Source organism: Antechinus flavipes, chromosome 6 (assembly GCF_016432865.1).
Source record: "Antechinus flavipes isolate AdamAnt ecotype Samford, QLD, Australia chromosome 6, AdamAnt_v2, whole genome shotgun sequence".
NCBI classification, from domain to species: Eukaryota; Metazoa; Chordata; class Mammalia; order Dasyuromorphia; family Dasyuridae; genus Antechinus; species Antechinus flavipes.
Genome location: NC_067403.1, coordinates 240432310 through 240459287, shown reverse-complemented (window position 1 = coordinate 240459287; position 26978 = coordinate 240432310). Strand labels below are relative to the sequence as shown.

The 26978-nt window shown below is 45.8% G+C and overlaps 1 protein-coding gene across 1 annotated transcript in view; it reads right to left on the bottom strand.

The window, feature by feature from the left end:
• CREB3L1 (cAMP responsive element binding protein 3 like 1) overlaps positions 1-26978 on the bottom strand; it is a 53700-nt gene that overhangs the window by 13797 nt on the left and 12925 nt on the right. Inside the window, exons 2-4 of the mRNA XM_051964172.1 lie at positions 13408-13636; positions 9707-9909; positions 1400-1478 (exon numbers count right to left, since the gene is read on the bottom strand). Coding sequence (XP_051820132.1) covers positions 1400-1478; positions 9707-9909; positions 13408-13636 — 511 coding nt within the window. The remainder of the gene's footprint in view (positions 1-1399; positions 1479-9706; positions 9910-13407; positions 13637-26978) is intronic.

Genomic DNA, 26978 nt, shown 5'->3' with positions numbered 1-26978 from the left:
AAAAAGTAGTAGATGAGGGGTAGCTGGCTGGCACGGTGGTTAGAGCATTGGGCCCAGAGTAAAGAAAATCCAAGTTCAGATGCTTACTAACTTTGTGCTCCTGGACAAGTCACTTCACCCTGTTTGCCTCAGTTTCCTCATCTGCGAAATGAGCTGGAGAAAGAAATGGCAAACACTCCGGGATCTTTGTCAAGAAAACACCAAATAGAATCATGAAGAATTGGACACAACTGAAAAACCACTAAACAAAAAGAGTAGATGAGAGGGTGGGGGAGTCTAGAACTGTCTAGAAGTGTTAGAACTCCCTCTTATACCAGGGAGGACTAAGATAATTCAGAAAAAAAAATAATCTCGATGGGGAGAGTTCTGGTTATAGGATTTAAGGAAATCAGTTCCCTCTTCTTCCTCTTCCTCCTCCTCCTCCTCCCATAAACCACCACCACCACTACCGCTACTAACTATATTCCTATTATCTACCATTTTTATATGTTCACTGTGCCAAGCATTGTTCTAAGGGCTCTACAAATATTATTTCATTTGAATAAGGTGGAAGAATCGCTAGAGAATGAGGGTGGCTGAGTAATGGGGCCCTGGCATGGAGGGGGCACCTAATCGATGAATTGAACCAAAACCTAGGCATCCGATACCCTCTTCGTTACAGCTGAGGAAACCGGGGTCTAGGAAGGTGAGAAATCTTATTCAGAGTCGTCGGGGAAGTAGCAGAGCCTGACCCAGCGAGTGTCCTCTGACTGACCAACGGATGAGTGATTGTTTATTAGATGCTTCCTGTGTCCTAGGCAGTTTGCCAGGACAGGAAGACTAAAACAGAGGCCTGTGCTCAAGAAGTTTATATTCTATAGTGGAGGGGGAGACACACGGTATTTACACATCTTATTGTTTAGTCGTTTTTCAGTCATGATTTCAGTCTGATTCTTCATGACCCCATTTGGGGTTTTCTTGGCAGAGATACTGGAGTGGTTTGTCATTTCTTTCTCCAGCTCATTTTATGGATGAGGAAACTGAGGCAAACAGGGATGAAGTGACCTGTCCGGGGTCACACACCTAGTGAGTGTCTGAGGTCGGATTCGGATCTTCCAAACTCCAGGCCTAGTGATCTAGCCACAAAATGAAAAAAAGGGAATTTGGGGAGGGGGCATTGGTCGCCGGGGGAACTCCGATAAAAGGTGGTGCTCCAGCTGAGTCAAGATGAAGTAAAAGATTATTAGCAGCTGAGGCCGGAGGAAGAGCATTTGATACAAGGGGTGAGCCAATGGTTTTTCCTGCCCACTCCTGGCTGTCCAGGTGTTAGGGGATTGTGGGAAAAGAACAGTGGTGAACGGTGAGAGGCTTCGGGGCCAACAACACCCTCTCTGAGCCAGCTGGGCCCATACCCCCTTACCTGTAGGCACCTCGAGGAAATGATTCACCTCCCTGGGCTCAGCCTTGATCACAGGTGTCTGTGCCATCTCTCCTGGAGCCTGAGAAAGGAACGATAATCATGGCCACAGCTCCCATTTCAAACTTACAGGAGTGTAAATACATTTAGAAGCAGAAGAGGCCTTCATCTTAACTCATGTGCTCATTTTACAGATGAGAAAACTGAGGTCACACAGACGCTAAATAGCAGAATCACCTTGGGAACCCTGACCCAGGACTCTTTCCACCTGCACTTTCGAGTCCACAAAGTGTTTCTCTCACCACTCCAGGAGGTCAGGGTTAACCCTCACATATTTTGAGGTGTTTTTTCCTTTTTCAATCTATATCATACTTTTTATTTTTCCAAATACATGCAAAGAGAGTTTTCAACATTCACCCTTGCAAAACCTTATGTTCCAAATTTTCCTCCCTCCCTAATCAGCAAGTAATCCAACATAGGTTAAACGCATGCAATTCTTCTAAAGCTATTTCCATATTTATCATGCTGCATAAGAAAAGTCAGGTCAAAAAGGGAAAAACTAGAAAAATAAGCAAGCAAACAACAACATTAACAAAATGTGAAAATACTATGTTGTGATCCACATTCAATCCCACAGTCCTCTCTGGCTGTAGATGGCTCTATCAGAAATCTATGGGGATTGGCCTGGATCACCCCATTGTTGAAAAGAGCCACAGTTGATCATCAGATAATCTTGTTGCCGAGTACAATGCTCTGAGGTGTTTTCTACAGATAAAGAGACTGAGGTCCCCAGCGGCAGAGGGATTGCCCATAATATTCAGCTAGAGAGGCCCCAGATTACTGCCTCATTCCTGCCTCCATCCCAACTCTCCCTGTTCTTATTTTGGGGGAGACAGAAGAGCCCATGAGTCTAGGGGGATTTTGAGAGCACGAGGGGGAAAGGAGGAGAGATGGGGAGCCTGCAGAACCCCCAGGACGGCCCCTCCCTGCGCCTTCCTCCCATGTACGCCTTGGCTCAGGGGCCCGGGACTTGACCCTTCATTTCTCAGGGTGGGTCGGGGCTTCCTTTCCCTGGGACGGAGCTCCAGGCAGAGCTAAAAGCCTTCGCCTCATCCTGCGAGCAGCTGGCTCCCCTGGCCCTCACAGATGTTTCTGATAAACTGTGGCTTATGGTTAATTGAAGAGCATTTTATTCCTCTCTCTTCTCTCTTCAGCCCCCTCCCTCTTCTTCCTTCCTTCTCCCTCCTTGTCCTTCCTCTCCCCCATTCCCTATACCATTGACCTCAGCCTTTCTCTTCTTCACAATCCCCCCGTTCCCCTTTCTCCCTCTTTCTCTCTTTCACTCCTTCTCCTTTCTTCCTTTCCTGTCCTTTTGCTCTTTATCTGACTTCTTTCCCTCTTCCCTCTCCCTTGGTCCTTTTGAATCCCCCCCCCTCCCATTCTGTCTCTCTAGCTCTCCCTCACCTTCTCCTCCTTCTTCTTGGCCTTCCTTTTTTCCCCTCCCCCTTTTCCTCTCCTCCCTCTCTCCTTCCTTTCTTTCCCCCCTTCTCTTTTGTTCTTTCTTCCTCCATCCTCTCCTTTCTTTCCCTTCATTCTTTTCCTCTTATTCTACCTCCCCTTTTCTCCCTCCCTTCTCTCCCTGCTTTATTTACTTCTCCCCCCTTCCTTCCTCCTCCTTCTTTCTTTCTCTCCTCTTCTCCTTCCTTTCCCTTTTCTCTCCATCTTCCTTCTCTCTCTCTAGTTTCCCCTTATCCCTTTCCATTCTCTTCCCTCCTCATCTCTCCCCTCCTTTTCTTCTCTCTTCCTCCTCTCTTCTTTCCTTTTTTCTTCCCTTCTTTTTCCCCTTTTGCTTTTTCCTTCTCTTCTTCTCTTTTCCCTTTTGCTTTCCACCCTTTGCTTTTTCCTCCTCTCCTTTGTTTTTCCTCTTTGCTTTTTCTTCCTCTCCTTCTCTTTTCCCCTTTGCTTTTCCCTCCTCTCCTTTCCCCCTTTGCTTTTTCTTTCTCTCCTCTTTTCCCCTTTGCTTTTTCCTCCTCTCCTTCTCTTTTCCCCTTTGCTTTTTCTTTCTCTCCTCTTTTCCCCTTTGCTTTTTCTTCCTCTCCTTCGGTTTTCCCCCTTTGCTTTTTCCTCCTCTCTTCTCTTTTCCCCTTTGCTTTTTCTTTCTCTCCTCTTTTCCCCTTTGCTTTTCCCTCCTCTCCTTTTTCCCCCTTTGCTTTTTCCTCCTCTCCTCTTTTCCCCTCCCTCATTCTGAACCCCCCTCCACTACTCTCCCCAGGGACTTAAGATACAAAGAGACAGCTGAAATCTTCCCAAACTGGGGGTGGGGGTGAGTGGTTGGAAGGAGGGGCTGGGGTGAAGGGGGGTGCTTCCAGCACAAACACAGCTTGGGAGTCCTTTCCATCTGGCCCGAGTTTGATGAGCAGCGGGGAGTGAAACCACAGGGAGGGAGGCTCAAATCCAGCCAGGTCCCAGGGAACAGAGAAACATGTTGGGGCTATCTCCAGACCTCAGCTAATTGGCAGCTGTCTCCCTGCACATCCACTTGAGTCTGCCCCCAAGGGGCCAGATCCCTGCAGCCCATTCCTAGTCTGCACCCCAAGAGGCCAGACTCAGACAGATGTGATGACTTTGTTTTAGGGAGTGAGGCCAGCCTCCAGCACAGAGGAAGGGTGGCCACAAATCCCACCTCACTATTTGCGCTAAGCACTGCCTTCTGGTCCCAGTTTTTTAAACGCACCATTAGCTTTTGGTCTTTTGAGCCATAATATGAGTTTTCATGGTACGAAGTCCTCTATGGAGCCCTCTGGTCCCTGGCAAGGAGTTGGGGGGCGGGTGTTTAATGAAAGGGAAGGTGAATTACTGAAAGAACCTTAGCCGTCTGGGCCAACTCCCTCTTTTTGTAGACGAGGAAGCGGAAACCCAGGAAGTGACTTGCCAAGGTCACACAGCCCGTTAGGTAGCAGGGATGGAATTAGTGAATCACCGAGTTTGAGTTGGAGGAGAGCTCTGGGACCGACTACTCCAGCCTGTCTCCAAATGGGAATTCCTACATAACCCAATGCTAATCCAGTCCTCGCATGGGGAGTGAAAGGATGAAAAGGTTTGGGGCACTACCAGAGGAGTTCTCAACCCTTTTTTTGTGCCCATCTCCTTAGGCAGATATCTGATGAAGCATAGGGATGGACCCCTTCTCAGAATCATCTTTCTTCTTTCTTTCCTTCCTTCCTTTTCTTTTCTTTTCCTTTCTTCTCTCTCTCTCTTTCTCTCTTTTTCTCCCTTCTTTCCTTCCTTCCTTTTCTTTTCTTTTCCTTTTCTTTTCTCTCTCTTGTTTTTCTTTCTCTCTTTTTCTTCCTTCCTTCCTTCCTTCCTTCCTTCCTTCCTTCCTTCCTTCCTTCCTTCCTTCCTTCCTTCCTTCCTTCCTTCCTTCCTTCCTTCCTTCTTCTCTCTCTTTCTCTCTCTCTCTCTCTTTCTTTTTTCTCTTTCTTTCTTGCTTTTTTTTCTTGTTAGGGTTAAGTGACTTCCCTAGGGTCACGCACCTAGTAAGTGTTAAGTATCTAAGGCTGGATTTGAACTGAGGTCCTCCTGACTTGAAGGCGCATAGTTGCTTCCAGAATCATATTTTTAAAAGCATAAAAAAATAGGATTACATGAGAAACCAATTATATTGAAATAAATATGTAATGTTTTTCCCATCTAAGTTTATAGATTCCTTGGAATATATCCAACAACTCTTTGGGCCACTAATTAAAATGTAGAGGGACCTCAGAAGCTATGTAACATCCCCCTACATTTTAAGATTACAAAATTGAGGCTTAAAGAGGGAAATGACTTGCCTAGGGTCACACAGATGGTTTATGCCAGGGGTGAGTTTAGAATTCAGCTCCTCTGATTATGGAGTCAATAAATTTTACACTGTCACTAAATACAGCCAGAATTTAAATTAATTCAAAGGTGGGTGCTTAGTTCTAAAAGAGACTTAGAAAAGGGGTTTTTACCCTGAGGTCCATGATTTTTAGAAAATGTTTTCTGATAAATATTTCAATACAATTGCTTTCCTCTATGATCCTTTGTATTTTATTTTATTCATTAAAATCATTCCGAAGATTCTGATTATGAAATTTATACACACACACACACACACACACACACACACAAAACCAATGCATTTCCAAGAACTTATCCAAATCTATAAGAATGAGAGCCATTTCATATTTGATAAGCAGTCCAAGGATATAAATAGTCAATTTTCTTTCTTTTTTTAAAAATTGGGAAGGTGTTTTTTTTAATTTTTAAAATTTTCCTTTTTTTTCTTTATTAAAGCTTTTTAGTTTTCAAAACATGTGCGGGGACAATTCTTCAACATTAGCCCTTGCAAAATCTTGTTTTCCAATTTTCCCTCCTTCCCCTACGCCCTCCCCTAGATGGCAAGTAGTCCAATATATGTTAAACATGGTAGAAATATATTAAACAGGCAATTTTCTAGGAAGAAATCCAAACTATCAATAGCTACGTGAAAAAATGCTCCAAATCAGTAGTAATTAGAGAAATGTAAATTAATTCAGTTCTCAAGGTTCCACCTCACATCCATCCCATTAGCAAAACTGTTGCGAAGTTGTGGAGAAACAGGTCTTGCTGGTCAAACTGAACAATTCTAGCAATTTGGACTATGCCCTCAAGGTCACTAAACTGTGCATATCCTTTGTCCCAGATACCACCAGTACACCTTTATTCCGAGGAGATTGAGGAAAGAGGAAAGAGACTCACATACACAAAAACATTTTTAGCGATTCATTTTTGCGATGGCAAAACAGCAGAAACTAAAGTGGTTCCCTCAACTGAGCAATGACCAAGCAAGTTATGATATTTGACTATAACATAATATTATTTTTTAATTTTTAAAATATATTTTCCCCCATTTATGTTAAAATAGTTTTTCAAGATTTGATTGTTTTTTTGTTTGTTTGTTTGTTTTTAAGTTTTGAGTTCCTCATTCTATCCTTCCCTCTCGATCTTCGCCTTTCCTCTTCCTTAGACTGTCAGCAATCAGATATAGGTTATTCATGTATAATCATCTAAAACATGATGAATAACACCATGTATAAGAAGACTCAAACAAAAGAAAAATAAAGAAAGAAAGAAAAATATCATACTTCAGTCTGTATTAAAATAATATCAGTTCTTTCTCTGGAGACAGATAGTATTTTTCATCATTAGTCCTTTGGGATTTTTTGGATCATCGTATTGCTGAGAATAGCTAAGACATTCACGGTACTTCATTATACAAAATTTCAGTTACTGTGTATAGCAGTGGTTCTCAAAGTATGGTCTAGAGAATCCTGGGGATTTCTGAAATCCTTTTAGAGGGTCTACAAATTCAAAAATAGTTTTTATTTCCAATATGGTAAATGTCTATAAATATAATCCAGATAAACAAAAACGCTTTGGAGAGATCCTCAATCATTTTTAATAGGATAAAGATACTGAAAACAAAAGTTTGAGAACCACTGGTGTACAGTGTTCTCCTAGTTCTGTTCACTTCACTTTGTATCAGTTCATAGAAGTCTTTCTAGGTTTTTTTCTGCTTGTCCCATAGCACAAAAATATGCTTCAGCTTGTTCAGTTGTTCCTTAGTTGATGGACATTTTCTCAATTTCCAATTCTTTGCCATCATAAAGAAATAAATTTGTACAAAGAGGTCCTTAACTACTTGACATTTAAGGGAGGGGATGGGGAAAGGGGGGAATTGGAAGACAAAGTTTTGTAAGGCTTAATGTTGAGTAATTATCCACGCATGTTTTGAAAAATAAAAAGCTTTAATAAAGGAAAAAAAATCCCAAAGAGGTCCTTTTCCTATATTTTGGATGTCTTTGGGATATAGACTTAGCAGTGGTATTTCTGGATCAAAGGACTTGCACGATTTTATAGTCATTGGGCATAATTACAATGGAATATTATTGTACTATAAGAGATGATAAAAGAGACGGTTTCAGAGAAGTCAGAGAAGACTTGGATGAACTGATGCAGAGTGAAAATAGCAACACCAGGAAACATTTTAAACATTAACAATAACATTACTAGGGCAAACACCTTTGAAAGCTATGAAAACTCTGGTTCACACAATGATGAACCTGATTTCAAAAGACAGATTATGATGTAGGCTACCCTCCATTCTGACACAGAGATGATGGACTCAGAATGTAGAATGAAACATATATTTCTGGGCACAGCCACTGAGAGCATTTGTTTTGCTTAACTATGTATTTCTGTCACAAAGTTTTTTGTTTTTTCTTCCCCTATCTGGGATGGAAAGAAAATCAATTTTATTAACAGAAAAAATAAAATCTGATTTAAAATAATAGTACTGACTAAAATAAATAAATAGAAACAGTATTCTAAGAAATCTATAAGCTTCCCCAGATTTCCAAAAAGGTTCATCAGCAAAAAATAGTGATAAACTTCTTGTACTATAAACATTTGCTTTTCCCTTTGTATACATCATTCTGCAACACAGGAAAACACTTTCCTTGAGGCTTTCCCAGAGGACATGGAATAGGTTTGGGCCAGAAGCAGATAAAATGTAATACAGTGGGCAGAATACTGGATGTTGAGCTGGGGCATTTGGGATTGAATCTGTATTCTAGCCTTTTAACCAATAATTGATCATCAAGATCTTCCCAGAGCCCTGGGCTCAAGACTAGGAAAGGTGCCACAAGAAACCTCTTACAAGCCCTGTGATCCTGGAAAAGCACATAATAATTCTCTGAATCTTAGTTTTTTTATCTGCGTAATGGAAATAATGATACTTATACTAACTGGGTTGTTGTGGGGATTAAATAGGGGTAATATGAGTCAGGTCCCCTCTAAATATAAGGGGTCATTCCAATCTTGCCACTACCACTAGCTATATGTTGCTGGTTATTTCATGGCCCCTCTCTGAGCTTCAATTTCTTTATCTGGAAAAATGGGGACAATAATCCCCATTATGGATAGAATGGATATAATAATGCATTAAGAAAGAAGGAAGAATTTGGTATCAGAAAGACTTAGGCACTAATGAGCTGTGTGTGACCCTGAGCAAGTCACTCATGCTTCAGTCATTAATTTAGAGCTGGAAGGGCAATCTAATCCCCTCATTTTGAAGATGAGGAAGCTGAGGCCCCTCTAGATTGGAAAAGTCCTTTGCCCAAGAAGTAAAGGCAGAGCCAAATCTTGAATTCACTGAACCTCACCTCAGTTTCTTCATCTGTGAAATGGGGATGAGTAGGATAATAACTGCTATCTTGGAGGGTTATTATGAGGTTTAAATGAGGTCATGTAGTTTAACATCTTGCAACCTTTAAAGCACTCCCTAAATGTCTTTAATGACTCTGCCTGGTCTTTTTGGACATCTGATGCATTTTCCAGAGCTCAGGGTTCAGAAAGGTGTCCAAGAGACTGTTTCCTCTGTTTCCAAAATTTTTCTCCACTGCCCCAGAGCACATGTAGAAACTTGCCATCTCTAGCAACGATAATCAGGGTTTACTTTTCCAAAGCACTTTACAGTTTATCAAAGCACTTTCCTCCAGCACCATTGTGGGAAAAGATTATCTCCCCATTTTACAGACAAAAAAAAAAAAAACAGGGATAAGAGAAGGAAAATTTAATCACCCAAGATTCAAGAATCAAGCCCCTTAGAAGACCAGAAGTGAGGCAGTGGAAAGAGTCCAGAATTGGGGGGAGGGAGGAATCAGACGATCTGGATTCAAATCCTAGCTCTAATATTGACTACCTTTGTAACGGTGAGCAAGTTCCTTCTCTCTGGCCCTTTTTCTCTTGGGTAAGATGAGGGAATTATGCCAGAAGGCCTCTAAGGTCCAGCTCTGACTGTGGGATACTAATCAAAAAAATCTTAGAGCTCCTCTATTCCAGCCTCCTCAGAAAACCAAGGGTTATTTGAGCTGGGCTGGACCATAGAAATCTTGTCTACTTCTACCCCCGATTTACAGAAGAGGCAAAATGAGGCCCCAAAGGGTTGGAAACTTAGTGGAGAGAGTGCTGGCCTTGGATTTGCATCCTAGCTCCATCTGCCTTGAGCTGACTAGCTGCCTCCACTTTTCAAGTCTCATTTTCCACATCTGTGAAATGGAGTTTTATCACAAGATTGCAGTGAGGAACATACTCAGTGACCTTCAGATAAGTACTCCTGCCTCCCTCCCAGGCCAGGTCCCCTCCTCTCACGGTACATCCCTCCTTCCCCCGTGGACAGACACACAAACAAATACCTCTGTTCCCCAGCAATGGGGCCTGGGAAGATGCCCAGAAGCCGGGGCTCACCTCGTGGGGGGCGGGCAGCCGGGGGAGCGGGCCGAGGCTAAACATCGGCATGTCGGCCGAGGCGCTGCTGACCGGACCCGGGACCACAACTGGTGAGGGGGCTGCCAGCTGATCTCCTGGTGGCTCGGGCCCCAGGTTCTGCTCCTGTTTCACCATGATGGCACATAGCTTATGCCCCAGGGCCCAGGCTCCGTGTTCCAGCTCTGGGAAGAAAGGGTTCAATAGGATTTAGAGATCAGGCGGCCTCCTCCCTTTCTTCCCTTTCCAGATAGAGAAACTGAGGCACGGGGTAGGGGCGAAGGGGAATGATTTGTCTCAGGTCACACAGCTCTTCAAGATTGGACATTGAGATTTAATTTCAGTGCTTTTTCTATTACATAATGCTTACAAATCCCACATGCAAAAATGGGAGATAATCATAATAATATTACTAACATTTACCTAATGCCTATGATGTGCCAGGCACTGTGTTAAGCATTTTTACTACAGACTAGATGATACTATTTTTACCATAGACTATCCTATGATAGACTTCCTACTATACTGTATTTACTATAGAGACTATATTCTAACATATTATATACTATGCTATATTTACTATAGACTATTTATTAGCACACTATGCTGTATGCTATTTTTACTATAGGTTACATACTTAGTATATTATATTTATTATAGGTTATATACTATCCTATATTTACTCTATATTCAACTATATTATATTTACCCATGGCTTGCATACCATACTATATAGTTTATTATATTTACCATATATTCTATATTTACTATAAATTATGTACTATCCTACATTTATTAGACTATACCTGTATTTACTGTAGACATAATCAACTATACTACATTTACTATATCCTAGGCTATATTTACTATCGATTATATACCATACTATATATTATATTTACTTAATACTATAAACTATACTCCATATATTATTATATGTATATAATATTATACTATGTATATGTATATATACTATGTATGTATGTAACATTATACTATATTTACTATATCCTGTCCTATATTTACTATAGACTATGTACTCAACTATATATATTTACTATATATTTTTTACTACTTACTGTGCTTTTATTTTATTATTTACTATATTTGCTATAGACTATATACTAGACGAGACCATATTTACTATAGATATATACTCTACTATATTTACTATAGCTTATATTTATTGCAGATTATATACTATACTATATACTCTATTTGCTTAATATTATAAACTATATATTATACTATACCATATACTATATACTATATAGCAGGGCTTCTTAAATTTTTTCCACTCGTCATCCTTTTCACTTGAGAAATTTTTATGTGACTCTGGGTATACAGGTATCTAAAATAGGCACACAAATCAAACATTTCCTGATAATAAATCATAATTTTCCAACCCCCTCATTCAGTTATGAGATGGCATATGGGGTTGCAAACCACAGTTTAAGAAGCTGGGCTATATACTGTACTCTTTCTCTCTTTATATATGTGTGTGTGTGTGTGTGTGTGTGTGTGTGTGTGTGTACACACATATAAAATTTAGAATTATAAACTGTAAGATATTTACTCTAGATTATATTAAATACTAGCAGCTATAGTATATTATATACAATACTATATTTACTCTATGGGATGTCAGGTCTTAGAGGCTGTGAAGTCCAAATCCCCTGTCTGACAGATAAGGAAAATGAAATCCAAACAAGGAGAGGGTTACGTAGGGTTACACCTAGGGTTCCACAGCTCCTGAGGTTCAGAGCTGAGCTCTGGGGGAGCTGCTCTTCTGTACCCCGGGTCTTTCTCCGCCTTCCCCTCAGTCCCTGGTGGCTCCCAGTGGGAGTGTATCTTCTGTTTATAAATGGAGGGAGACAAAATGGCCCCTTGACCTCTAGCCTATGAGCCTGTGTTGGAGTCTTTATCCTGGTCAGGAGTCAGACAGGTGATCCTGCAGGATTTAAAAGTCCCAGAGTCTTCTGCTTTTTTCTCTTACAACTTATTGGTGAGGAGGCTTTAGGGTGACTCCTCTAGGGGGCTAGCTCCCTTACACGACCAGCGTGGTCTTCCTCAGTGGGAGCTTTTGGACTTGGTGCATTTGTGGGGGTCCGAAGGAAGCCCGCCCCTGGGGCCTAAGGCCCAGCCTCCTGGGGAAGCGGTAAGCCCAAGTGGCTGAGAGATGTTTGTCTCGCCCTGCCCCGCATGCCCCTCCACCCAGGCCCCGGCCTTTCCTGGAGGGATTGGCAGAAGGTGGAACGGCCACAGGCCGCCCCCGGAGCTCCAGGGACACCCATGTGCTTTCCTAAATTACAGGCTTATCCAGGCCGCCTCCAGGAAGCTGCCCCCTGCAAGGTGCCCACAAACAAATTACTTTAAAAATAGGATCTGTGTGGGGCAGGCTGAGTAGTAAGTGGAGCCTGGCTGGGCCGGGCTGGCTGCGGGCGGGGGAGCAGAAAGTCTGTCGTGGGCTGGAACAAGCCACAGGATGGGCTACACCCCTGTCCTGCCCACAGTTTCCCAGGTTGGGGAAGAGTGGTCCCTTCCTGCCCTACACAGGCTGCAGGAAAAGGCCCGAGGGATTGTTCAGAGCCAGCAGGAGTCAAATAGGGGGTCCCGCTGAATCGAGAAACCTCAGAGCATCACGGAAAGCCACTGGGTTTTCCTACCGCCCAAAGCCATAACTAGGGTGGGTCAGGTAAGGCAGGGCCCTAGTTAGCAACATGTGGGGTGGGGGAAACGCTTCCTTCCCAGAGCCACCCAGGACAAGCAGCCTTTTGTTCAAGCAAGAGTAGGACAAAGTGCTTCCTAGGATTGGTCTAAGGAGCCATGTTTGGGGCAGGGAAGAGGAAAGGAGGGAAGGCTGTCCCTTCTGGGGCAAGGCCTGGCTCCTATATTTGGGTGGCTCAGAGGCCCAGGTCAGGAAGAATCCAATCCTGGACCAGTTGTTCACCTTGATGGACCTCAGGTTTCTCACTGATAAAATCAGGGGATTGGACTTGACCTCGAGGGCCTGCCTGGGCCACGCCCCCTTTTCCCAGTGACTAGATTTGCCCCAAGTGCCAGCACCTCCCTGTGAATATACCAGTTAGCCAACCCCCAGGAGGCTTAGTTACAGCTGGGTGTCACCTTCCCCAGTCTCCAGGACAGAGGATTTTGCAGAAATTCAGGCAGGAAACTCAATTCAACATTCATTAATAAATCACCTACTATGTGTAAGGCTCTGGGTATACAAAAGCAAGAAATGAGACGATCCTTGTCCTCCACGAGCATAAGCAAAAACCCACAGCTAGCATTTATTTAGAGCTTAAGATGTGCAATAACATGATTTCATTGAGTGAGGGGGGAAAGACCCACAAGTTGAATCGTGGCCTTCTTCATGGAGGATCTTAGACCCAGATCTAAGGGACCATCCAGTCCAGTCTCCTCATTTACAGATAAGGAAACTGTGGCCCATGGAGTCTTATTTTACAGATGAGGAAACTGAGCCCCATTTTACAGATAAGGAAATTTAGGCCCACAAACATGTCTGAGCAGGATTTAGAGGTGATCTATCTCTTATTTTATAGGAAGGGGAAAGATCCAGGGAGATTAAAGGATGTGAGTTGAATCCCAATCTAAGCCCTCTCTCTGGGAAGGCTGGTCAGCTCCCTTCTCCTTCCTGCCCTGACCTCTCCAGTACTCACCTCTTGGGTTGTCCTCTGTCTTGATTGGAATGAGGGGACTCTGGGGGGCGGAATCACCACTCAGGGAGTAACTGTGCTCCGCCTGGATGCCCGGGGTGGGCGGGTCCAGCTCCATGTCCAACAGTGGGTTCTTCTCAGCCAGGATAGGGTCATCAAAGAAGCTGCTGAAGAGGTCGTTGGAGAAGTCCTCCATGGTTTCCGTGAAGTGTTCCAGGTGCTCTGGGAAGTGCTGGCAGAGGGACAAAGGAAAAAAAAAAAAGACAGAAGGTCATTGTCCGCCAGATTTTCTCCAATCAACTAAAGTATTGATTCGCTCCAATTCCACAAATATGGATCAAGCTCATGCTAAGGCTCTTGTTACATAAGTGAAAAACGTACACTTTTAAAAGAAATATGGTGTTTTAAGGTCCCTTTCCTCCATTTAGGGAGCCAAACGGGAAGAGAGGGGAGATGATTTGCCTATAGACAAATGTCGTACAGATTGAGGAATGAAAGGCAGAAAGGGGAGCAACAGACAAGTCTCAGGGGAAAGTTAGTAGAGGGAGCAAAGCTCTCCATTGAAACCCAATGCTTAACATATGTAACATATATAGGACTGCTTGCCATCTGGGGGAGGGGGTGGAGGGAGGGAGGGGAAAAATCGGAACAGAAGCGAGTGCAAGGGATAATGTTGTAAAAAATTACCCTGGCATGGGTTCTGTCAATATAAAGTTATTATTATAAAAAAAAAAAAAAGAAACCAGTGCTTAGACCAGGATCTCTGTCGGACCTTGTGCTCATTAACTCTTCTATCAGTGAGTGCAAGCATAGGTGGAATAGTTATCAGATTTTCATTTGACACAAAGTTAGGGTAAATAAATAATACAATACGGAAAGAAAACAAATAACAGAAGATGCAAAGAAAGTCCTGTAGGTGAGAGGGGTAGCTGGGTGGTACAGTGGATAAAATGCTAGTCCTGGAGTCAGTTCAAATCTGGTCTCAGATGCTGACTAAGGCTGGGGAGATCCCTTACCCTCTGTTTGTGTCAGGCTCCTCCTCTGTAAAGTAGGAAGGAAATAACAAACTACTCCAGCACCTTGAATGAGCTCACCAAGAAACAGACACAACTGAACAGGCAGGTGAAAACTTTGGGTGTAACTGAATAAAGTGAAATTGAATAAGTTTAAATGTAAAGTCCCACACCTGGGAGCAAAGAATCAATTTCAGTAGTCCAGGATGAAGAAACATGGCTAGATCGGAATTTGATTAAAACATTTCTGGGTTTTAGTGGACTTCAAGTTCATTGTCAGTTAATGATTTCATATGGCAAGGAAGCAAGCTAGTGTAGGAATCGGGTTGCATTGATATGAGTCATGCATTGATAAGAGGTAGAGAAATGCTAATCGCACTTTATCCTGCTTTGGCCCACTCATACATGGAAAATTATGTTTAATTCTGAGCATTGTGTGCTATGAAAGTTGAGAAGCTGGAGAGTGTCCCAAAAAAGACAATAACGATTGGGAATGGCCCAATTATGCACTTTTCAGACTTTATGAAGACTGACGGAACTGGGATGTTGAACATGGGGAAGAGAACACTAGGAGGAAATTAGACATGAAAATTGTCTTGAATTATTTGAAGGAATATGGAACATTGGGACATTTCCTTTTTCTTTTTCTTTTTTTTCTGAGACAATTGGGATTAAGTGACTTGCCCAGGGTGACATAGCCAGGAAGTGTTAAGTGTCTGAGACCAGATTTGAACTCTGGTCCTCCTGACTTCAGGAGGCTGCTCTACCCACTGCACCACCCAGCTGTCCCAAACATTAGAACATTTCAAGATTTATTCTGCTTGTTCTCAAAGGGCAAACTTAGGCTCAACATCATGGGAAAAAAACAGTTTTTAACAATTAGTTATTCAATATTTCTGATGGAAAGTAATAGATTTTCTACCATATCCCTTGGGAAACAGTTTCACATTCCTTATATTTCCACTGTTGTTATTTCTTTTCCTTTAAATTAATGACTCTTCATGGAACCCTACAAAGCACTATAAGCAAGATTCTCCTGATGTGTAAACTTTTAAAATGTCTCTAGGTCATTGGTTCTTAACTAGTTATAGTTCAAATCTAATAGAGAATTTTAGTAACATCCAATAACAATTTTTTTTTACCCTAAAGACAAAGTCAATGAGAAGTCATCAATAAAAGACTCCCAAGGTTCCACAGGGAAAAAAAAAACCAATTAGTTATTCAAAAGTGAAACCTTGAGAGACCTTGGATTCCCATTTGCTAGCTTCACAAAGTACATTTTCTAACTTCAAGGGAGTCCACACCTCCCTTAAAGCTCGTTGGGCCAGAGAGCACTATGGGAGAAAACCCATAATCCCATTCTCTCAGAAGAGTCAGATAAAAGGCCAGCCAAGAGGAAAAAATGTATTCTGCCATAGATCCCTCATCGCTGGCCTTGTATTAATTAGTTCTACTTAGTACCTTGTTTCAGGTTCTGGCCAAAATCTTCTTGTAAGATTAGATCAACTCTAATTAGTTAGCAGTTAGTAAGGATTCCAACACCCATTTACTTGTGATTTTTTTAAATTTAATGTTATCTTTCTCAATCAATTAAAACTTCTCTTCAGTCCCTCCTACCCTCTTCTCCTCCATTGGGAGGAACGTCTGTTCCTGTTACAAATACATAGTCAAACAAAGTAAATTCAAACAGTGGTCTTGTCCAAAAAATGATGTCTTCATCATTGATGTGTGGGTAGTGTATTTTATCTTAAGTCCTTTGGAATTGTAGTTGGTCATTGCATTGATCAGACATCTTAAGTCTTTCAAAGTCTTTACAATATTGATAAAATGTTCTTTTGCTTCCATTCACCTCACTGTATCAAATCATACAAAATCTTCCCATGTTTTTCTAATACCATCCCCTTACCATTTCTTAAAGTCCAATAGTGAACCATTCATTCATCCGCCATACCCAACTTGTTCAGTCATTCCCTCATTGTTGTCCCATTAATTTCTCCTAGAGGCCTTGGAACAAAGTTTGCGGCAGAGCTACCTGTCCGGTTGCTGAAGACCGTATACTTGACGGGGAAAGGGGTGGATTAGAGATTCTCTGGGATGTGTTACAAATCTGACACTCTGTGATTATCATTCCTGGAAAGTTATCTATTTGACAAGAAGTTGATTCATTGAACAGAATTCCCCCACCCAGCTTCCCTTGATCCCATCCATTTGACGCAAGAGAAGAAACTGATATAGTCCAGACCCCTCCTATTGAGAAGAATAAAATGGAATTAAAAAAAAAAAGATCACAAGTGAATGGGAAGCCAAGGTCTCCCAAGTAGTCCCTTGGAGTACTCAGTCTACCAGGGGAAGACTACGGCAAATGCCCAGGACCCAACTAGATAATAACAGAAAGAAGCATAATAAGACTTCATTTTTATTATATTTAATTTTATCCTAATTATACGTACAAATAAATTTTAACTTTTTTTTTTAATTTTGAGTTCTAAATTCTATCCCTCCCTTCCTTCTCCCCCCCTTCCTGAGAGAGTAAATAATGTGTGCTGTTTATACGTGTATCCATGCTTCTGACAGTAGTTGAAGGAATGAGAACACTAATGATTAACAATTTAATTGCATTAATTGCTCTCCAAAGTGCATAAATGCATTAATATGCATTATAATTGCATAATAGGGTCCCCTATTTTGCCAATGAAGATGCTAGAGACTCTAAATCTTGTCTGATGTCCTGCAAACTAGCAAAAGGTATTAGTGGAGTCAGAGATTCCATCTTCGGGTCCTGGCTCAGCTATTTATTGCCAGTGTGACCGTGGAGAAGTCACTTGACTCTTCCTTATTTGTAAAATGAAGTATTGGACTCTGTGGCTTCTTGGGTCACTTCTAGCTTCAGGGCCATGATGTCATGACTCCTGCTGGACTTGAAGTGAGAAGGGGCACATTTCATCACAAGGCAATCATTCCAGATGGGTATAGTTGTGTTATTTTAGTCGTGGTCAACTTTTCACGACCCCGTTTAGGGTTTTCTTGGCTAAGATACTGAAGTGATTTGCCATTTCCTTTTTCAGTTCATTTTATAGATAAGGAAACTGAGGTAAACAGGGGGAAGTGATGTGCCCAGAGTCACATAGCTAGTAACTGTCTGAGGCTGGATTTGGGTTCAAGTGTTCCAGTCACGTACGACTCTTCATGAACAACCCATTTAAGGTTTTCTTAGCAAAGATCCTGGAGTTGTTTGCCGTTTCTTCTCCAAATGAGGAAACCGAGGCACACAGGATGAAGAGACTCGCTCAGGGTCACGCAGCTAGGAAGTATCTGTGGCTGTATATTTGAACTCAGGTTTTCCTGACTACAGGCCCAGTGAGTGCACTGTCCACTGAACCACGGGCTGCCTCTAAGTTCCATGCAGAGGCAACTCTAATTATGAAGAAGTTCTGGCTAATACTGAGCTGAGCTATGACTTGGTTCTTTGCTCCTTGTTCTTCTTTATCAAATTAGCCATGCTGAATTCTTCTTCTTCTGGGCAATCTTTCAGCTACTTGAAGGCAGCTGCCATGTTTCCTCCCCTCTCCTTCCCTCCCTCTACTCTACTCTTTTCTATGCTAAATGTCCCCAGTTCTTTCATTTGGTTCTATTAGAGCTAAGAGACCCAAAGCTCCAGAACGCTCTAGAACTGGAATTAGCCCCAGCTCTCAAGCCAGAAAGTCAGGCCAAGGGATTCCTTAGCCATGACTATCGTGGGTCTGGTCGAGCACTAAGCGGCTTCCTTCCCAGAGGTCACAACTCTCATGGAATCACAAAATTGGGATCACAGAATCTGGAAATCAGCAGGGACCTCAATGGCTGCCCGCCTGACCTTCTGAAGAAGAAGCCCCTTTATAAGCTATCAGCCAGCCTCTGCCCAGAGATCTCCAAAGGGGAGCATCTTTTAGTACTTTTGAACCACTCTATCTGTTAAAAGTTCTTCTAGCCCGAGTCGGACTCTGCAAAATCCCCACATTCTCCTGCTTCCGTTCTCTGGGCCAAAAAGCACAAAGCCCCTCCTTCTTCCCCGTATCTGCCCTTCAGAAGCCTGAAAATGGTCATTCTATTCCACTCAAGTCTTTTCTCCGGGACCAACACCCCGAGTCCCAGCACCCAGTCGTGCTCATGGCGTGACCTTGAGACCCCTCCTGATTCTAGTGGCTCTCTTGGAGGTACTCCAAAATCATCAACGCCTTTTTTTCCCCTAAATCCCAAACGCTCGGAATTGAATACTATACTCTCGGTGTGGCCAAACAAGGGCAGAGTGTAGCAAGACTATCATTTCCTTATTCTTGGAAGTTCTGCCTCTCTGAAGGTGGCCCCGAGATCGCGTTGGATTTCCTGGTTATTTGACTTGGTATTTCCCACTATTGACAGAGGCAGATAGCTGTGGTCCACTAAAATTCCCAGATCTTTTTCTGATGGATGGCTGTCTAGCCTCATCTCCCCCGGTAATCCCCTTTGACTTCTCAAATTACTTTTATCAGCCTTCTGATCTTTACAGGAATTCCTATTAGACAGACGGAGGAACCAAGGGCTGCAAAGGTCAGGTCACTTAGCCAAAGTTAGCTAGCCGGCTGCTCCAACAACTGGAATGCAGATCGCTCGGATCCCAGTCCCGTGACCCCTCTCTGACCTCCCGTGGATGGTCCTGGCGTGGACCTCACAAGCTCAGGAACTAGTTCCTGGCTCTGGGGGTCGGAGGGTTCAGGTCTAACTTGCCCGAGCAGCCCCTGGAAGGGAGACGACGAAGGCAGGAGGAGGAGGAGGAGGTCAGGGGCCCACTGGAGAAGCCAGGATGTTCATTTCTGCCTCTGCCTAGAAACATGTGGGAATGTTTTCATGTGAGGAGCGGTGACATCTGTTCACGCGCTAACAGCGCCTCTCCCGCCGTCCCCTGCGGGCTCAGCCCCTTCTTGGATTTCGCCTGTGGACGTGGACGTGTTGTCTGCACCCCAAGAGCAGCCCCCCTCCCCCCAGCTCAGCCGAGTTCCTTACCCAGTTTTCCTCCTGGATCTCCCTTATCGGCTAAGCCTGAGAGCGGCTGGGAGGGGAGACGGGGCTGGTGAGTCAGATGTGAAGGTATTCCTCCAGCAGCTTCTTCTCAGGAGATAAGGAGCTGCCAATTAGGCTCCCACCCCCGCCCTCCCAGGGCCTTCTCCCCAGCACTTGGGGGCCACAGGGAGACGAGTCCACCGAGTGATCCTTCGGTCCAGGCCTCGGGCTCTGCCCCATCCCCTTCCTGGCTCCCTCCTCTCTTCCCTTTTTCCTCCCCTTCCCCCACCGGCTGCGGCGGCCAAGATCCAGCAGAGAGCTCCGCTTCCCAAGTCCTGAATGGGGAGGGGGCAGCCAAGGGGCATGAGCCTTGCTTGTGATGGGAGACACTCTTTCCTTGGCTGGGCTGTGAGAGTCTTGTTCCCCCTCTTTTTCAGGCCCCCCAGAAGCGCAGAGAATCATCCCCTTCCCTTGTCCCTCCCAACAATCCCCTTCACTACCACAGTCCCAGTTCTAAGATCCTGACTGACCTCACGCTGATGTGCGGCCCTCCAGGCTGCCCATCCATCCCTTCTCTCCCCCTGCCCCCATCTTCCAAAGCCTTTGTCGGGGTCCTTCCAGAGACGGGCAGCAGGGTGTATCAGTTACACCATACTTGCAACTGGGCAGCCTCAGACCCTGAACAAGCCACTGGATCTCTGCAGCTAAGGAGGTAGAGCTCTGGACCTGAAGCCAGGAAGACCTGAATTTTAACCTAGTCACAGGCACTTGCTAGTTGTGTGATCTTGGTCGAGTCATTCATCTGAAATCTGCCTCAGTTTCCTCAGCTGTAAAAGATAGTAATAGCCCCCACCTACTACAGTTGTTGGGAGGATCAAATGAGATAATATTTGTAAATCACTATATAAATGTTAATTTCTTTATTCTCTTTATGTATATATATGCATACATGTACATATATGTGCATATATGTGTATATATAAATGTATGTATGTCTACATATATGTCCTCAAGAAACATTTTTTGGTGTCTTGGCTCTTTGAAGACAGACATTTTCACTTTTGTCTTTCTCAAGTTTGCTCATCTGTAAAACGAGGCTCATAATAGCATCCCCCTCCCAAGGGGCTTTGAGACAACTTAGTACAGTGCTTTATATACATTATTATATCCATGTATTATACTATATATAATGTTTTAAATACATACAGTACAGCATTATATAAATGGAAACATGATTATTATCCTCCACCGCTTGCTAAGGAGCTTAATAAAAGCTTGTCGGTTATCTTCACCAGGGTCCCTTCACACAGCCCCCCCCCCCATCTTTTTTAAAAGGATCACAGATTTTAGTTGGAAGGGGCCTTAGAAACCACGTGATCCAGTCTCTTGGTTTTAAAGATGCTGATATTGAAAGAATCATTTGCCCGGAATCTCAGGGAGGGCAAGTGTCAAAACTGGAATTCGAACTCAGGCTCCCCTGGGCCAAACTTTGCTCCCAAAGCATCCGGGCTATCAGACTGTCAGCCCTCCCCCTCCCATGACAGAATCTAGATCATCTGTAATTTGGGCATCTCCGGCAACCGGCACAAAGTTCTAGACTCGGCAAATCTGGAATAGATGTGACTGGACTTGATTGTATAAGACTGAGCTGGGAACCAGAAGCCGGGACAGTTCGATTCCGGCCGTGCTTCTGCCACCAATTACCCCCGGTGGGTAAGGGGCGGTCACTCTCCTTCTTTCTGCTAACACCAGAGCTGACGGGATTAAAGGGATAGCTAGCAGAGTGTGCGTAGTTTGCGGGGAAAGGGCTCCGGAGAGCGTCGCAGGCCTGCCTGCGTCCCGGCTCTTCCAGTTACTGCCTGTGATCTTAGGCAAGTGGATTCTTCTCTTGCAGCCTCAGTTTCCTGACCTGCCAGATGAGGAGGGTGGACTGGAGGACTTCCGAGGTCCTTTCCAGTTGAGTCTCTGATGGATGATCTCATCAGATGGCCATCTCCACTCTCCCCACTAATTAAACTGGGGAGGAGAGAGGTCATTGGTCGGAGCTAAATTCTCCAGCTCGAGGCCCCGCCCACCCGATGACCTGCCAAAGCCTCCTTCCAACTGGAGCATTCTAAGTTTTTCGGCACTCAGAGCCCAGAGCGTGTCCACAAGATTTTCTTTTCCTCCCCTTCAGCTGCAAAGCTGAGGGAGCACTCCTTTCCCTGATCCCCGTCTCCGGCTGGGCCCCTTTCTCCATCCTTTTAAGCACCGTCCCTCTCTTATTCAGATAGCAGCCCTCTCCGGATGCCGGGGTGGGGGGGGGTGGGGAAGCGTTCCCCTCCCCCTCGGATCTGAGCTCCGGGCCTTACCCTCCCGTCCCCCGCTGCGGACCCAAACAAAAGGTCCTGAGTTTTGCAAGGTGGGTGTCCAAGAGGCTCAGGGTCCTCCAGGGTGGGAGGTGGAGGCCTGGAGGTACGGGAAAACAGACGGAAACGTTCGAATTGTTCTCCCCTTCTCTCACTATTTTTCCGATGGGCGCGCCAACATAAATCTTCCTTCCAGCTGTGACATGTGCAGCAGCTGCTAGCTCTGCCCTCCCGGTGAGCAACGAACTGCGGGTGTCCCAGCTCGTGGACCTCAGCGCCCGTGGCAGGCTCTGGGTTCGAATTCGGACTCTGCTACTTGCTACCTGAGTGACTCTGGGCAAGTCACTGCCTCTCTCCGAGGCTTTCTCACCGAACCCTCCCCAAGGACAGAAGTTTGGACTAGAAAGATGATCCCTAGAGTCCCTGGCCTTAAATCGTAAAATTTATTCGTCTCCCCTCACGTGCAGGCGCAAGGGGCCTTAAAATCCCCCCCCATACACCTGAGATCGGGAGGGGGGGGGTTCTACTACTCTTCTGCCGACCCCTCCCCTACAGAGGGGGAAGGGGCTCGGGAGAAAAGTATGGCGCTGTCCAAGCTTTTTATTTCGCACACACCTGCACACAGAGCCTAAGGTAGGCCAGCCGAAGCCAGGGCTTTCATCTCTGCCGGGTCTGTCACCAGCAGCTCTGCGCCCATTGAACCCTTCCCCCCCCCCCCCAAGCAATTGGGGTAAAGTGACTTGCCCAAGGTCACACAGCCAGGAAGTGTGAAGTGTCTGAGACCAGGAGCTCTAACCACTGCCCCACCTAGCTGCCCTGCCCATATGACCTTAACTTTTGTCGATGGAATACAGAGGACTTTTTTGGGTCACATTAGGGATTACATCCAAGCGACCTACAGCTCTCTGCAGCCGCCTCTGTATTCTCCAGAGTCATCCTGGTGACGCCCTCACCATCCCCGCGTCTACACTCGCCCATTCCCTGGTCCTGCGCTCCGGGAAACCCTCAGCCCCGCAGCCAGTACAGGGTTAAGAGAGGAAGGAGCCTCCTCCGCCTCCCTCGCCGCGGTCCCCAGTCAGCCTCCCTCTCCGCTCCGGGAGAATGCCGCTAGCCCATTGGTCGGCTCTCCGAGGCCCCCGGCCAATAGGAAACGGCAGCGAGCGGAGCCAGCTGCGGAGGCTGCCCAGGGAACGGGACGGGGATCGCGAGGAGTGCAGGGTTAGGACGGAGGTACGGCTGCCCGCAACGGCCCGGCACGGGGATGCGGGGCGGCCCGACCTCCGGCCCCGGCCCCAAGGTTGCCCGGAGCCCCCTGGCAAGGGAGCTAGCTGGAGCCCTGGCTCCGGGGCACAGAGACTTTTCACTGGCAAGCGGGGTCGCTGGCTCAATCCTCCCTGGGACTCAGTTTCCCCAGGAAAAGAATGGGCCGGGAATGGTCCTCATTCCCCCCCTTTGGGGGGGACGCAGAACAACACGGGCCTTCAGAAATAAAAGGGCAACAAGCACCTTCTTAGGCGGCCTCCAGATGCCGGATGTTTATGGGACGGCTATTGCTCTTGGTCCCCCTCTTTTAGCAGGAGGAGGGGAGAGAGCCACTAAGTACTGTGATCACCTCGGAGGGGCCTTAGGGGTCAGACTGTGGGGACTGGAAGAAATTTTAGGGTCAAGGATGTCACGGAGTGTGTGGGGGGAAGGGCTCGGGAACCATCCAATCGCCATGGGGGGGGGATAATCAAAGGAAGGAACCGAACATGGGGAGTCTAATATTTCGAGATGTCCCCTTTCCTCCCAGGAATGAAACAGTCTATTTCTCAAGTTGGTTGACACCCCCCAGTGCTCCAGAGAGAACTGAGACCCTTCCCCCTCCCCCTCACTAGGACAGCCCTTCCAGGACCGAGGGTAGGAGCCCGCCTCCAATCTAGGAAAAAGGAGACCAGCTACTCCGGCTTCCAGTGGTCTCCCCGACCACTGGAGTAGTGCTGGGAGCGAAAGTCACCCCTCTGAGAAACTTTGGGGAACCCTGGGACGAAAATCCTTCCCAGAGTTCTCAGCATCCCAGTTTCCCAACCACAGGTTCCCTCCATCACCACTCCTTGCGGGGAATCTTCCCCTTCCACCTCATTTCCCCCAATTGACCCACTGAGGAAAATTCACTGTCTACTCCCATTCCCCTGCCTCTGATGCCCCTTGCCATCCTCCTGGGAGGAGTCAAAAGTAGATCCAGACAGATGGGGAAAACCCCTGGTCTGGGGGTGGGTGGGAAATTCTTTCCAAGGGAGAGATGGATGGCAGACAAGCTTGCTCACACTCTCCCCGTCCTCCTACAACCCCCCACAGCCGAGGCCCCCAGCCCGAAGCTTCTCCAGGGGATTCTGGGGGAGATGTACATTCCTGGGCAATTACTTGCCTCTGGTCACTGACTGTTCTTTCATTCCTGGGTCTGGAGGGTTACTGCCTGAATCACTAGGTCTTTAGGGGGAAGGAGGCTGGGAGAGCTGGCTGGATTAGCCGATAAGGTCATGGAAATGGAAGGGAACTTCAGAAGCCACTGAGTCGAGCCCTTTGCAGATAGGGAAACTGAGGTCTAGGGAAGGGAAAGAAGGGCAGATTTTAAATGAAGGTCCCCTGACCCCATACCCAAGAATCTTTTTCACTAAACCACAATGCTTGGACTGGTGGCGTTTGGTTGAACCCACATAGTCTGGTAACAAGGAAATGACCATAGTCCAGAGGCTCCCAAAGGACGCTGCAAAAACTGACCATCCTCTTGGCTGATGACCAAGACCTTAGGCCTGGAAAGAGCCACAGGGCAGAGTGAAGGAAAGAGCCAGGGGAGACATGGGAAGATACAGAAGTAAAGCTTAACTGTTTATAGGAGAACATAATAAAAACTAATGATAATAATAATAATGGACTAATTATAGAACATAATAATAATAATTGACTGATAATAGAAAAGCACAATAATAATCAAGACCCTTTGCAAGTTTTAAGCATGCAAAGTTATTCATGTATATCTCATTGGAGCCTTAGAGGTTATTATTCCCATATTACAAATGAGGAAATTGAGGCAGAGTAGTGAAGTGACTTGCTTAGGCTTCAGTAAGTATGTGAGGTGGGATTCGAACCCAGATTTTGCAGAGGTCTATCTGCTCCACAGTACTATGTCTGTAACAGGGATCATAGTATTAGAGCTGGAAAAGAACATGTGGAGAGTATTTAAGTATCAGAGCTGAGAGTCAAACCCAGAATTCCTTGCTCCTATCCAGTACTTTCTCTAATATATCATACACAGAGTCAGCGCCATTCAGGGAGATTGGGACTTAAGGGGTCTAGGTTAAAATCTAAGCTGCCAGATTTAGGGAGCCCCAGGTCCCATATGGAAAGCTCCCCTTCTCCTGACTACTTCTATCTTAGGTCTAGTAGTCCCTTCCTTCCATCTGGCTCCCCAGCTAACAACCCAGCATTCTCTGAGGGCTGGAAAGAATCGGGAAGGCTCCATCCCAAAGCCCCATCCCCGCAGCCTTGGCACGGAGGCACCCTTCCTGGGGGGGGGGATTAGGGGCTTCTGCAGCCCCAGATTTTTCGGCAAGTCCGCCCTGGCCGGCCCTCTCCACTTCGTCTGGAGCCCTTAGGAGACCTTGTAACCCAGAAGAAGGATGGGGGAGGAGGAGGTGATTCCAGCCTCAGACTCACTCCTCCCTCCCTGCCCTCCCCAGTCCCATGAGAGGCGGATGAGGAGGTTTCATATTTTCCCCCCACCAAAGTTCCCACCACAGAGCCCAGCTGACTGAATAAGCAGGAATTTTTAGGCACACGCGCGTGCACACTCACACACACACACACACACACACTCACAGACACACTCACACCCGGCCGCACCAAGCCATGTGTCTGAGTGTAATGTCATGTAGCTGCGAGTGCAGGACTTCCTGCAGGCCCTGCCCACTCCCTGCATGGGGCATGAGACCCTGGGAGGGAGCCAAAGCTGGGCGGCGAGGACGTTGGGTGGGTGGGGTGGGAGAGAACGCTTTTTTTTCAGGATGACTTTCTAAAGCCTTTTCTCTCCCCTCGTGGTTTCAATCTGTGCCAGAGTCAAGGGGCAGGCAGTAAAAGGAAAGAAAAAGGCAACTGGACGCGAGCTCCTGCTTTGGGCCCCACATACGATCCCAGGCCTGGAAGGGTCAGTTATAAACTGGCCGATCCTGGGAGAGACTTAGAGCAGGAAAGGGCCTTAGAAGCCAGCGTCCTTTTTTTTTTTCCCCCAAATGAGGAAACTGAGACCTAGAAAGGGGATTCCAACCCCAGGCCCCTAAGACCAAGTCTTTGCATCAAACGCCCTGGACCGTTCCCACCACATGACCTCTCCCCCATTTCAAGAAGCAGGCCCTCCACCGAGCCTTTGTCTCTGTCCTCCAGTAATCCCTCCTTCCCCTCCCCACCCCCAAACCCAAGGTGTCTACTTTGGGAAGCTAGTGCACTGTCTCCTCCAGAGCAGGGCTCCTCCCTCGGGCATCAACCATCAGACTGGGCGGCCGGTGTCCAACTAGGCAGCCAAGCCCTGTCTGGGTCTAAGGAGGCGATGGCGAGGGGCGCAGCCCCAGGCTGGGATTAGCTGTAACTGGCATAGGCTGGCGACGCCAGAGCTGGCAGTGGTTCCCATGGAGCAAAGCACGAGGTCTGTGTGCCAGGCTCTGATGAGAAAGATCAGGATGACTCTGGAGATGAGTCTTCTCACCTCAATCCGGGTACTGGAGCGCTCATGTGCCAACCCAGCCCCAGGGGATCGGGCAGGGGTGAGAGAGTAGGGAAGCATCTTGCTATGGACGCACCCCCACGAGAGTGGGTATCTCTGGGCAGGTCGCTTCTGAGCCTCAGCCCCTCATCTGGAAACTGGGAACAGCATCGGCAATCCCTCACAGGATCGTCGTGAGGCTCAAATAAAAGAGTACACACACACACACACACACACACACACACACACACACACACTTACATATATATATGCAAACACATATTTAAAATTTGCAAAGCATTATATAGACATTCAGATATGTGCATATATAGTTGAAGTTTGCAAATACTATATATAATAAAACACTATATATAATATAATACAATATATAATAAATATAATATTTAAAGCACTATAAATACATATACATATATACGTGCAAATATGTGCATGTATATTTAA